Source organism: Perissodus microlepis, chromosome 7 (assembly GCF_051167445.1).
Source record: "Perissodus microlepis isolate ML-2025 ecotype Zambia chromosome 7, ASM5116744v1, whole genome shotgun sequence".
Lineage (NCBI taxonomy): Eukaryota > Metazoa > Chordata > Actinopteri > Cichliformes > Cichlidae > Perissodus > Perissodus microlepis.
The window spans coordinates 5606231-5620698 of record NC_140467.1 but is presented as its reverse complement, the minus strand read 5'-3'; the positions used below and the strand labels follow the sequence as shown (position 1 = coordinate 5620698).

Here is a 14468-nt window from a genome sequence, read left to right as displayed (position 1 = left end):
CTACTCTCCTCATCCCCTCCGCTCTCTCTGGGAAGCACATTGTTCAACGCGGGCACATTATAGGACCCAGGACCAATGAATGCCTTGGTGCAGTTTAGCTACTTAAAATTACACAGTTTCTTACAGTGAATAGGACGCAAATACCTGAAGAAACGGGGAAAGAGACTCGGAATATTTTGTGGCTTTTTTCCGATTTCAGCGGAGAAGCAAAACAATTGAAAGATTTTCTTCTTCCTCTCCGGTAGAAACGCCGCTCCTGTCGCCAATAGACCTCTGCCTGTTGTAAGTATACTGTACACATCCTTGCTTACGAAAAATGTCGTTTTTTTTCCCCTCACCGAGAAATATGTCCTCTCTTAAGTGCTTTCAGTGTTTTGGGCACCGCTGGAGATTGCGGTCCTTACAGAAAAACAGGTTAGCTAGCTATCATAACATTTTTTAATTCACGCCCGGCGAGCTTGAACATTATCCTGCTTAGAACTCAGCCTTCTTTCTACCCTGCCTACATAGGATGATTTTTCCTCCAAGCCCCTGACTGTTTTAAGCCAATTATATATTTTCTGGTAAGCGGTCTTCCTTGAGTTTGGGTGTTAAAACTTGGTTATAAAGGGATAACATGACCATCCAGGATTTCCCCCCCGCTTTACCTCACTTTGAAAGAGAAACCGAAGACATTTGCAAGTGCCATTGCAATAGATGCCAATGTACCTCTGTCTTTTGTATTGTATAAGGAAAAGACTGGAGCAGGCTGTGAGGTTGCTGGTCTCGATAGTGGCGTCAGAGACAACTAGGGTGACGCCCCGTCACAGTGAATAAAAGCTATCACTGCGGAAGTGAGATTCCATTACAAGGCATTCACAAAGATGATCATTTCAAGTCTCGCATCTGATAAAAAAAAATGGCTAGTAAGGTGAAAGAGATTTACAAAGACAGCACTAATCACTCAGCGAATGGCCATAGAAGCTCCTGGACAGTAAACAATTAAATGCACTCAGCATTCAAAGTAGTATCAAACATTTGAATGAGTGCCCTCTTAGGCAATACAACAGAAAGTGTTTCACTCATGTGTTTTTCTTGGGGCTTTCTGGTATACGGTTTCTTTTTTTAATCCGCCACATCGTCACATTCGCTGACCACAGCATCTTCTGTGAAAGTCATAATCATCCAAGTGAATGTGCATCAGTCTATATGACTACAAGAAGGAGGCTTTGCAGCGATTCTGTGTGAGTAAATATTGGTGTTGGTGTCTGTAGCGTTTTGGCAAGTCAGATGGAAAACAGTTGGAGGTGGTCCAGTGATTGAGGTGTGAGGTCAATGTGTCTTCGTTTTCTTTGAAGCTTTTTATGCATCCAAGCAGTAAGTGTGACTCTAAAAACCAAGATTTTACGAATAACACCGTTCCCTGCTGGGTTTTAGTATTGATGTGTGTGTGTGTGTGTGTGTGTGTGGGGGGGGGGGGGGGGGGGGGGGTGTTGAATGGACATTAGGTGTTTTTATGTGACCCAGAAGATGCTTTCTTTGCTTTCACATTGTTTCATGAACTAAAACAACTCATTGAGATTTACCCAGAGCCCACATTTAGAGTTTTGGGGGTGTTAGGTGTCTAATGATAACCCTTGCAGCTCCTCCAACCGGCAGGCTTTTGTGTGGAGGTCAGCCGCTCTTTTTATCTCTGCTGCTGCCTCCACTGTGTCACCCTGTCCTACAAACTAAAAGGATGACCCAGTAGGGAAAAGGTCACTAGAGGCTAGTGGCTTTCAGAACAGCTAAAAGGCCTCTTTAGATAGTGAAACATTTAGAAATTTGGAATGGTTTATTAAAAGAACCAAATTCAGCTTTGTGTTAAATTCTAGAGAAAAGAGTAAATCCTGTTTTTTAACTATGTTGTAGTCAGTTTGACCCTCCTACCAACTTTATAAAATCTGAACCAATGTCTTCACGTAATTGTGTTTCACTGGCCTGAGAGCAGAATAGCGCTTCATTCCTAAGCTGGTGGAAAACACTTAGTGTTTTGGATGCTGTTTAGAAGAATGATGTCACTGGAAAGCAGAGGGAGGGTGGGGTGGTTATCGAGACTTTAGGATGGGTCTCGGAGTCTCCGTATTTGACCATGACACCTCCCTTGAGAGGGTCTCCTTACCATCATAGCTCCATTAAAAATCTATTATCTCTGCAGTGGGCTTGTGGCTCTGCCAGTATGGATCCTTTAACCAATTAAGCACTTAAATGGAGACCAGAGTGCATGTTGAGGAAGACGGTCATCCATGTACCTAGCTCCTTGTGTCACGTGTGTTGAGAAGATGAAAAAGATGCAATGAAGTTTGGCTTGGAGGATTTTCATTATGTTTAATATTTTTCACTTTCTTGCTAGACTCTTCTCTTCTGTGTTTGTTATGCCCTTGGTATATATAGAGAGCAGTCTTCTCCCTTGCCAATGAACTCTCCTGCTACCATCTGAATTGCTGCTCTTTGCTTGCACCCTCCGTAAGCTGTCATGTAAGATTATCCTTTTGGTCCAGGCGAGGCTCTAGGGTTTCAAAATGGACTGTTAATTTCAGACCGGCGGTGGTGCACTATAAATAACCCTAAACTCAAACATGCTAAATAGTGGCCCTTGATCATATTAGAGAGCTGCTCTACAAAGGTTTTGGGAACTTTGGAATGAGATAGGTGCGGCCTGTATGACAGCTGTGGCAGATTCATTACTGTTTTTTGTTGAATGACTAACAAAAGTCACTCTGCTGTAGGATAATTACTTTGGTCACATGTACACCGTGTGTGAAAAGGACACAGACAATTGCCACATCATGAATGCAAGTTTTTACATGTGTGCAAATAAGGGCAGCAGAGTTTAACCATATGCTGAGAGCAACTCCACTCGGGATTGCAGAGGAGAAGATGGGGATATATTGTGTTTGATACAGCTATACCCAACATACCCATCTGTGTGTAGAGGAGAGAAAAGCTCAGACAAAACACCCTTTTGCTTAGTCCCTGATTGTGGATGAAATTGATGCAAGTACTAATGATTTTGACCTCCAGAGGCTGTGTCCTCGTCTTTCCTCTCTATCTACACAAAGACCCGCTCAGTATGAGCCCCTCCTGACAACAAGTGGCTGTAGAAACGCAGCACTGTCTGTGTCAGTGACTGATTTTGCTATTCATCTCCATATGTATATGTGGATTATTAATCAGCAGCTGACATGGCCTAGTTTGAGAGAAGACGGCTGTCTGCTTTCCCTCCTCTGAACTCCCAGTAGCGATGCATGGATGTGTTGAATTTGCATTTTTTTAGGCTGTAAATATCACTGGCTTGGCAGGTGTACACTAGAGATCTGGTTATGTAGAAAAAATGCTGTAACCACATGTGTTAAATGTTGAAGAACTGTGTATGATGCTGTATTCGATAATGTAGCTATCAATCTTTTTTTGTTTTTGTTTGGCCTACATTCTTCATACTAATCAGTTCAGCGCACGAGTTATCACTGCCATATTGATGAATATCGGGTAAAAAGGAGGCATTTCATGCATATTTCTGTGTGAATCTCTCATAGGCTTTGGCAACATTTCATCTTTTCGAAAAAATCTCAACCCAGAATGATTTAGCTTCTCTTATTTCAACAGTTTTAGTGCTGTGACCCCATCTAGCTCTTTCAGCCTTGAGTTTCCCTACTGGCTAACTGACCAGGCCGCTACTGCCATAAATAGAATCCAATTCTGTGAAAAACAGTGCTTTTATTGTTAATTGTGAGGCAGCGAGTGAAGATAAGATGCACAAGTGCTCACCATTGAGGCTTGTGGCATCTGATCAATCTCTGATTAACAATAATGTTTAGATATGACAAAACAGAGCGAATACGTGGAACAGCTGACCAACAGTATGGTTGAGTATTCAGTTTTAGTCATCAAGTGTTTCATCCTGTATAATGGCATATTGGTCATCCTGTCTTTTAGTGAACTGGAATAAGTCATATCAAATCTTTGATCTAAATGACTTGTCTATAGTTGAACATTTTATCTTGCGTCCACACTAAATGTGAAATAACTGCAGATGAGTCTATTATTGTTGATCCTTGCCCTGTCTGGAGTTTCAGCAGCCAAAGGTGTTCCAGCGTCTGCCTGCCCCACACAAGTCTCTGTTCGCCACACAGCTGCTGTTTATTTAGTTAGAGGGGGCTCTAAGGAGCTAGACTGGCTCTGCTACTCCACCAGAGTCTGTAGTCCAGCCAGGGCAGGCTGCACTGTGTACCAGGCTGATTTATTTACACTGAGGGAAAAGGAAGCTAAATGTTTAACCACAAGTTTGAGGGGTCAGTATAATTCCCTTCCTGTTGTGTTTCAGAATTATAGCAGCGAGGGTGTTTTGACAAGGAGGTCGTTGTTGGTAATGGTGATGGTGCTCAGAGCTACCTGTTCCATTAAGGTGAAGCAGTGGCTTACGGGATGCAGGAGTGTGTGCGTTTGTGTGCTTGTGTATCACAGTGATTGAATGAGAGCAGTTAAATGACTGTGTCCTCAACTTAGCAAGTCTGGTTGTCTCTCAATCATTAACATTATTGCAGTCTTGGTTAATCTTAGTTTGTCCTAACAGCACAGGCACATACAGCCTCAGACACAAATAACCCAAACAGGACTTTTTTTTTTCTTTCTGAGATGCATGCAGATTCTATTAATACAACACCGCACCCAGAGACAAATATAGAACGTCTGTTATTTTTTTTCCTCTCCACAGCTAAATTTACCTTATATGTTTCATTTTCTTTTGAAATTCTGTGTCTTGTCCGGTTATTGAACTGACCACGGGCTGTGTTTATGACAGGCCACCTGTTACTTCTCTCTTTATACTGTTAGAGTTCAAGATTCACCCCAGCTATTGCTTGTACTTTCATTCCTTTGGGAGTCAAAGCACAAGAGAGAGGGCGTGAGTGTTTACTGCTCAGGTCAACTTAAGCCCTGATGTTTACACTCTTAAGCGCGCAAGTAGTTTGTGTTGCAGCTATAACAAAGAGTGCATTTTATATGAGGGATGACACACGGCTCCCTGCGGAAGGTAAAAGAGCATATGTGAACTGTGCTGCTCATGAAATCCTGACAGATTGATTATACACTGCAGCAGGTGGTGCAGGTTAATGATTTTCCTCTTCAGGACCATTCAGCAAAGTGAGACACTATTAATGAGCATGTGGAGATGTTTAACCCACATGTGCCCGTCTTTTATGCTAAATGAGACATAGTTTAAACTTTTGAGGAAGAGAGATTTAGGGTTACACTGGGTGCTAGAGTGGTGCAGATTCAGATAAAAAGTGTGACAGCATAATGCTACTCTGATGTCATTTTTAAGTTAGTGTTAATAGTGAACTGTTTTGTTTAGGAGGACTTATAATATACGAGTTTTCACCTTGAATATTTATCAGAATCACTTTGCATTAGTCACGGTTCAAAATGAGTCTTATTTATCTCATGCTGGGGGCTCAGTTTGCCACCCACTGTCTGAAACAAGCTGTTTTAGCTGCTCTCCCTTTAAGGTCACCCTCCCTTTTTTTTTAACCAGCCCATATTATATATACACTGTATATACACTTTAAATTCATTGTATAGTACAATTATGACAACTGAGGCTTTGCTGTTTGAAAGACAGATATTTGACGTAGAGGTGGTGTCTAGAGGTTGTTGGTCTAAATTGTCAAACAGAAAGTGAAACTATGCTTCTATTAAAACACATGGCTTTCTATCATTTATAACTGTTCTCAGTTACTTTCCTCTTAGGTCTTTAACCAGATATGACATCATTATTAGTCCACTCATTATTAGTACAATGTCAAACTGTAACCATAGTAGAGTCCTGTAGTTACAATGGGCCTCCAGCACACTTGTTGTTAGTCATAGATTTGTAGCCGATTTAATGTTATAAAACCAGCACAACAAATTCATATCAGTCAGTAATAAATCTAACTCATCATGTCTTCTACTCAGAAGCTATTTGGTCATTTTTAGGTTGCATATTTGGTGAGTTTGTGGTCAGCTGTCCATACAATGAGTCTCACTTTGCCACAGAACATAACAGAAAAACCATATGACTACTTTCTCTTTAACACTGGAATTTTACTGGCCAGCAACGCTGTGGTGGGGGAAGATGACCTGTAGGTACGTGTCTTTGCACTGGTTTGTGTCTGTACATGAATATTTACGGCTTCACCTAGTTTGGTGGTGAAATGTGCAAAATTGTAATATACGCAAATTTTCCCAAATTTTTAAGCATACAAAAATCTATTACACTGGAAAAATATCTCATTAATATTTGAATAACTTGGTTTTTCTCCCAGTTTTAATCATTTCTCCTAAATTTATGTAGGTTTGATTGTGCCCGTTTCAGGTAACAGAAAATTGATATCGCGCATGTTTCCTCGCGAGACTTGCGTATTTCTTTAATAACATGGCTTGATTTATGGCTAACTTGACCACGTTACATCGACTGGACGTATTAAGTGGGTTTGGTGGAGCGTAGGGGGCAACTGCAGGCACACCTGGGGGTCATAAAATCGTAACCCTCCTGGATGGATCGCTGTAGAGTGAATCAACAAGAAATCCTTCATAACAACAGTCTCGTAGATAGTGATTTACCTCATCGTTAAAATGAAACAGTGGAAGAGTTTTAAATATATTTTTAGAATTATTTTATTAAAAATGTTCTAGTATTGACTCAATTTGATCTTTATTAATATGTATTTATTTATTTTTGGATCACTGTCCCTGTATGTTCTAGGGTAGACCTCAGTAATCTAAACCCTGAGTGATATGGATCTATCTGCCAGTGTGATGCCCCTCCTTTTTCTCTCTTACTCCCTCTCATGCACACTTTTTGCTGCTAACACTGAGCGGGAGAGGACTGGAACATTGAGTACCTTCAGCACATTTTTCACATTCCCCTTTGAGGGTCTCAACTACAGCCCCCACTGCATGCACACACTTCAGCATACACAACCACTCGTGTTTCTCACCAGTGGGCATTAATGGTATTGTCATATGTTTTGTCTGTACCACCAATTGAGGACACGTCAATCTTGACACGTGCTTGTCAAAACTGTGTGTCATGTTTATTTTGGTCATTATACTAACCTGCACCTTTTCCTCTCTCCAGCAGCGGTGGTTGTGTGTGAGTGTGTGGTTGAGCTGCAGCTGCGAACATGACGGAGTATAAGCTGGTGGTGGTGGGAGCTGGAGGCGTGGGCAAGAGTGCACTTACCATACAGCTGATCCAGAACCACTTTGTGGATGAATATGACCCCACAATAGAGGTATGACGTGCTTCTACGTGTTCTGTACATTATTCCTGCAGCAGTTATCTTTAGATGAAGTATTTCCCCTTGAACTGTTGTGTGCTTCTGCGACATTCTTTAAAATGGTTCATGTGCAGTCTTTGCGTAATTAGATGTTTTATATAAATGTCCAACCCCACAGTCTAAACCAAGTTACTTTAATTAATTAACTTCTGTGGCAATCCTCCAAATGACAAGGCTTGAAAGAAATCCATAATTTCAGAAAAGAGAAAAGCATTTTCTCCACCTTTTACTCAATATTTTCCTGAGGAAAAAGACACTGGAATATATTGCAGAGCGAAGAGGAAGGCCAGTGAGAATGTCTTCTCCTGTCTTTTCTCCCCTTTTTCTCCCTCTCTATCCCTCTCTTTCTCACCACGCCTGCCTCTGGCCAGACAATGTCCTTTTTGTGTATTTGCATTCCTGGCCCCTATGCTCTAACAAACAAAGGGACAGCACTCCCATGTTTTTGTGACTGCATGTTGGAAGGCTAAACATTGGCTCTGATACCCTGCTCCTCTGATCTCTTGATTTTCATTTGACCTGAAAGTGAGGAGGGAATTTAACAAAGTAACCTAAGTTGATTACAGTCAAGCAACATTCAGTCACTGACATAGTGTCCCTATAGTATACTTCTTTGCCCTGAGTGACCCAGGGTAAGAATCTGCAATGGACCACCGGTTACATTAAGGTGAACTATCAGTTTTGTGTGATGTCTTTAGCACTTCTCTAAAAGTGCAAGTTTGTCTTTTTCTGCAGGACTCATACAGGAAGCAGGTTGTGATCGACGGGGAGACCTGCCTGTTGGACATCCTGGACACTGCAGGTCAAGAGGAGTACAGCGCCATGAGGGATCAGTACATGAGGACGGGGGAGGGCTTCCTGTGTGTCTTCGCCATCAACAATACCAAGTCTTTTGAGGACATTCACCAGTATAGGTGTGTCTAAGAGTAATGCAAAGAAAGAGAACTGGAAAATGTGCACCTCTGTATTTCTTGGCCAGACCGTAGGCCTGTTGGGGTGGAGCTCCGGTGCTAAATCATGTCTGTTAGCTTCTGTGGATGTGCATATGCAGTGTGTGTTACAGGGACTCCCGTGGGGTCTGCAGGAAAAGGGCTTTATATACGTGTGTGCCAGCTCTCTGCAGTAGTTGATGATGTCATGCTGTAGCGTTTAACACGGCTAAAGAAAGCTTAGCTCCCAACTGGAGGCTTACAGCACGATGCCAATGAAATCGATCTTGACTCAATTAGAGAAGCAGGGAGAGGTAGCGCTCCCAAGGACAGGGAAGGAGAAAGGGAGGGTGGGGGTGAGAGTTTCAGCTGGAAGTGACAGTGTTTTCTCTCTTTGCCACATTTTGTCTTTCTCATCACATTAGGCACCCACTTGCTGGTCTTGCATGAGGCTACACTTTAAGTCACAGGTTTCCAGAGTGTGTAAATGTACATTTGTTTGGCCTGTTGCCATTGCAACTCAGCTGTTTTGGACCCTGCTTTAACATAACTGCTCTTAAACCATACAGGTATGCAGTGCACTTTGGCTCAGTGCCCAGTTAAATGTTTTGAGTTATCTAAACATCTGCTGCCTGTATTTACAGGCAACAATTGTTTGTGACAAGAAATAAAACCCACAAAAACTTTTCCCCCCCACTATCAGTGCTGACTAGCGCTACATGGCAGAGCAGTGTTCATCCATGTACAAAAACACCAAATAAAGACCAATCCACAACTCTTTAAAGCTAAACTTTAAGCACTCGCCTTAATAACAGGTATACAGGTATCTGTGGTTTAATAGGGTAACTTGTTTGCTTTGACATCAAAACTCAGAGCAAGTGTGGTCATAATTACCATTGGCAGTACTGACTGCAGATGGGTTTGGCTGACTGTACTGCAGGCTATACTGGGGCTGATTGAGAAGAAAGGCTGGGCTGATGGAGTGATCTGACCCTCTCCTCTCACTCAGTCCCCCCTGGCTGCATGGCATTTGGCACTTGCTGCTGTAGTGATGAGGTAATGCTGTTTGCCGCCTGCCTGTTGTCCACCCACCCTCCCTCCTTCAGCAGTGCAGCACAGCCCAGCACCGGTAGGCACTAGCTCTTCCTCTGGGTCCTAAAGTTCCCCGGGTGGTTGGTCCTCCAGGGGTGGAGCTGTTGATGATGCTGGGAGGATCTCAGCCAACAGACATGTAACTGTGGCTAAATAAAGTGCTTGGATGTATCAAGGAACAAAAATAATAATAATAATAAGGAAATGAAATAAATAAACTAAATTTTCAATTTTCTTGTTTTGCAACGCAGAGAACAGATTAAACGTGTTAAGGATTCCGATGATGTTCCCATGGTCCTTGTGGGAAACAAATGTGACCTCCCTGCGCGCACGGTGGACACGAGGCAAGCCCATGAGCTCGCTCGCTCCTATGGCATCCCCTACATTGAGACCTCTGCCAAAACACGGCAGGTAAGCAGTTTACATAAAGTAAAGAGCAACATAAAGTTTTTCCACAGAGGAATACTTTTCTCGTGTCCTGCCTCTTTTATTGGTGTTTGAATCTTTAAAATTCCTCATATGCTAATTTTGCTGCATCATTATGTTATCTGCAGGTTATGTCAGTGTTCTTATTTAGGCTGTGTAATTTCACATTTTGCAAAAATATTCATGCGCATCTTACAGCAGACCATGCACTATGATGTGATTTGTGTTGCTGGGAACATTTTATTATGCTGCAGGCAGTGACTCATAGCCAGGTTACCTTGGCTTGAGAACAGAGCTACAGTATTTGAAAGGGCTCATAAGGACCAGTTGCCTCACAGCTCCCACTGTCTGTGACTCACTGTGACACATTATGTAGGTACATACATACTCGCATTCATCGCTACACCTGCAGAATATCTGTCACTCAAAAGGAAATGCAAGAAGTAAAGAAATGCAGTCTTTTTAGTCATCATGATTTCTTGACAATGTATTTAATAATTCTCAGTGCTCGCAATGATTAAGGTTGTCATGGTAATGTTGCCAATTGGTGAGCACACCTAAAAGCTTTGCTGTCAGTCAGAAGACGTGGATTTAATATACTTGACTTGAAAGGGAGCGTTTTAAGTGCCTGGATTTTTCTGTAACATTTTTGTGTCTTTGCGTGTGTTTACAGGGAGTAGAGGACGCCTTCTACACACTGGTTAGAGAGATCAGGCAGCATAAGTTGAGGAAGTTGAACCCACCCGATGAGAGTGGTCAAGACTGTATGAGCTGTCGCTGTGTGGTGTCGTGATGCGGGTGAGAAATTATATACACAGTAATGGTCACCAAATCAGTTTGCAAAGCTAAGTTGTGAATGCATGGAATGATGGAATTCACTGGCTTTGGGGAGGGTTTACCTTTAAAGGGACATATCATTACAAGTTAATACAAAGTTGTTCACCTTTATCCTGTTAGGGTGGGAGCTGGCCTCTTCCAGGCTGATAAAGCCCCCAACCATAGAGTACAAGCAGCCACTGATTGATGAGTATGAAAATGATGTTATATGCTATTGTAACTGAACATGTAAGGAAGATTTTGGACTGATATGTTAGGTAGCACCATAGTCACACATAAATTTTGGAAATATTTTCTCAGAGCTCCAGAGCCTGAGCAATCAAAGCACATGGTAGCCCAAAGCTCTATTGCAGGGGTATCAAAAATACAGCCCAGGGGCCAGAACTCACCCACCAAAGACTCCGATCTGGCCCACAGGACAGCTTTGGAAAGGCCATATATTTTGAAGTTTTACCATTTTTCCTTCCGATAAAAAACTTCATATTACACTAAAGTAATTAACAAATAGGTGAACATTTAAATAAGAAAATGTCTATGATTTTTCACCATCTACAATATAAAATTCCATTGTAGATTTTTTATTTTACAATAAAAAAGGCAATGAGCTACTTTTTCTGTAATTTAATACATTTATTACTTATAATTTAGTCCCAAAGAGTCGTGCTGACAGATTTCTTCCATTTACTATAGAATTATTTCTTTATCATGCAGAGAAACTGAGTCATAGTACTTTTTTTCTTGCAATGGCAGAAAGGAGTGCTTCACTGGTCTGGCCCAGTAAGGTCAAACATGGAAAATGAGCTTGATGTCTCTGTTCTGTTGGTTTCACCATTCATTTGTTGACCACCTGTAACTCTGTGTAGATGATGCTCATTGTAAAAAAAAAAAAAAAAAAAAAAGCACTTTTGAAACAATCTGGGTTTTAAAACTTTAATTATATCTTGTGTCATTTTCTTTGCCCAGCTCACTGCTACATGTTCAGAAACGCTACGGCACAAAGTGGCAGCATGGACTTAAGGACTGGAAGATGAAACAACCCAACGATGAAAACAAAAACTTTTCCAACAAAAGGATGATTGAAATAAAAGCCCTGACAGAAACCATCAGGGCTGACTGAACTATAGACTTGTATGGAAAGGGGAATATTGGACTGTTGCCTAAGTGGCTAGTGGAACTAGCCTGGTCCAGCCCCATCTTTTTTGTTGGTCCACATCGACCTGTGAGCAACACCACTAATGACTCTTTGTCAGCTGCAATGTGGCGTCGCTGGGTAGCTCCACAACTTTCCTGCTAACTTATTGTTTTCAGTCTCAACACTGGTAATTGGGGGGGGGCGGGTATCTCACCTCCGCCCTCCTTAAAAGCCTGATTCCACTCCCCATCCCCCACCTAGCTGCTGGAAGGAATGAGTGACTTCAGTGGAAAGAACTGGAATTGACTTTTAGTTAACCCAACACCTCTCATGCTAACCCATCCCATTCCCGCTTCACCCTACCTGCCTTTGGTTTCTTTTGAATGGCAATGAAATCCCTGCGCTCTAACTGGATACAGGGGGTGGATGCTGACATGGGAAAGACTGTATTTTTTGTTGTTTATCAATTAGCCTACCTGTAAAATAACAAAAAAAATCTTTGATTTTTGTATTTGATATGAAACATTTATTTTTGATTGGCAGTTTTGAAAGTGCTTATTTCAGCTGGCACCTGGTTTGACATTTTTTTTGACCTGCCTGAGGTAGTTGAAGATCATTTTGGACTAGATCTCTTGAATGGAGAATTTCTAGATAGATGGCTTACCGCTGCCTTCTCTCTTTACAGATGTTTCATTGCGAGTCGTCTTGTGGAATAATAATAGTAATGGTTAGTGTACGTAGATTCTGGTGCAATAGAATAATTTACTTTCCAAATTACAAAGTATTGGGAATATACCCTCTGTCATGACTACTTATTTTTCTGCTTTACTTTTTGTTTAAGAAGGAGAGGTACCGTGCATGAAAATGTAGTTGTTGTTATCTTTGCAGTTGCGAAAGCACGATAGGTTGCCTGTAGAATGGGATAAATACCTTAAAGTTGGCAGCGAGTCGATTTAAAAAAACAAAAAACAAAACAGCAATGCAAAAAGTCTCTGCATTTCATTTTAGTAGCTGTATGGTGTACAACAGCTATTTTTAGATTGCAAGAATCACTCCTTGTGGACGATAAGGCTCAGGAATTGGTGTCCCGGAGGATATCTATCAGTCCAGGAAACCAGGGTTAATGGATGTCATAAGTTAGTTTTTGCAAAGTGTAATGCACAAGTCCTGCCTCAGAGTAAAACTTCAGTTTTTCCACACACCAGACTATCCTCACACTGCTCTGCTTTATCTGCCACTTTCAGCTTTTCAAAGGAACAATATCAAGTCAGGTGCTAGTCATGTCAGAACCATATTTACTGTATATGTGGGACTATTGTGTGTAACAGGTGTAAGGAGCGGCATATGGGAGTGCATTGTTTTGTGTTTCTTATTACAGACAGGCTTGTGCGCTCCGTAACCGGATTAATTTGCTGCCTGAATAAAAAGACTGATGTGTGTTTACTTTGCCTTATCTGTTAGCTAGGTCGTACCTCATGTGTGCAGCGAGATGGTCATCTGTTCAGTTTGCTGAATTGTTTGTTTGTTTTAACTATGTGTGCAAAAAAAAAAAGACACGAGTGTGTTGACTTTCGACATGCGCTGTACAGAATTTGAAAGACAGGTCCCTAAAAACACTACACAGACGGGCTTTTCTGTAGTAATGAACTTTAGAGAGAACCCAGCATAAGCCAATTTGTCATAATCAAATATTCATGACATTTCAGTTCTATCACATTGGAACATGTGATAGTGATTTGACTAAATTGTTGCATTTAGCACAGATTATATCTAGATTATAGTAGTTCACTGAATTGGGCATGTGTCGAAATGTACCGAGTCCTAAACACTACAAGCCTGTTCCTTCAAATCCAAAGCTCTGATGTAACAGATGACAAACTTTATCTGGCCATTGTCCTTCTTTTAAAGGAAACAGTGTTTTTATTTTTTGACCTAATTGATATTGTACATGCAAATGAACTCTCTTTCACTCCCACCATTGCTTACAGAAATATGACCAGTCTAATTACTGTCTGGATGATGGTGGTCAGGTTTTGTGTTCTTTTCTCTGCTTGGAGGAAGGATATGAACTGTGAATGTGTTTGACTCTCTTGATACTGTTTGAAAGAAGCCTCGATTTTACAATTTATATTGCTTACATTATTTGAGGGATAATCGTAGGGGCCCTACTTTTGGCTGTGTTGTACCCAGCTTTTATTTTTCATCCACTGTACTCAGACATTTCAATGGAAAAGGAGCGTGGAGTTTGTAGTATGTAATTACAGTCCTTGTGGTATCCTTGTTAATCTTTAAACAGTACATCCGTGATATAATAATACCATAGAATTTCACAAATCTATGCATTCAGATTACCATTGCATTAGAAAAAGCATCATGTTGTCGCAATACTCAGCCAGTGAACCACCAGTATACATGTCTGAAAACCTGGCAAGCATGACAAAGACTTTCAGGACCATTGGGGGTTTTGCACAAGGATTCGGTGGGCTCAAGGGCTTGTTTGTCCCCTTGCAGACTGTGGAATGGGCGCGTGGATGGATTTTGTGAAAATGTCAACTGTTTAGCTATTTAAGATGTATTTACTCTTTGAAAATGTGGCAAATGTATTGCAGGACAGGAATAAAGATGTCAAGATCAAACTGCTTTGGTCCACTTGCCACCAAACTTTTGTTCTTAAGTTTGTGATTTGCTTCCCCCTGCAGGCTACTATGTGTA

General features: G+C 41.4%; 1 protein-coding gene across 4 annotated transcripts; it reads left to right on the top strand.

Moving 5' to 3' along the window:
- Positions 1–23: 23 nt before the first annotated feature.
- Positions 24–14396, top strand: LOC146382372 (GTPase HRas). Of its 4 annotated transcripts, none has more exons than XM_084932983.1 (6): positions 24–282; positions 7142–7295; positions 8076–8254; positions 9613–9772; positions 10461–10585; positions 11588–14396. In XM_084932983.1, exons 2-5 carry the CDS (start codon positions 7185–7187, stop codon positions 10578–10580), a joined length of 570 nt encoding a protein of 189 aa, XP_084789109.1. In that variant the 5' UTR covers positions 24–282; positions 7142–7184; the 3' UTR covers positions 10581–10585; positions 11588–14396. The 4 variants fall into 4 exon arrangements, with proteins under 4 accessions (XP_084789109.1, XP_084789108.1, XP_084789111.1 ...); XM_084932982.1 differs by having other exon boundaries at positions 25–282; positions 7139–7295; XM_084932985.1 differs by lacking the exon at positions 24–282 and adding an exon at positions 6838–7013.
- Positions 14397–14468: the final 72 nt, after the last annotated feature.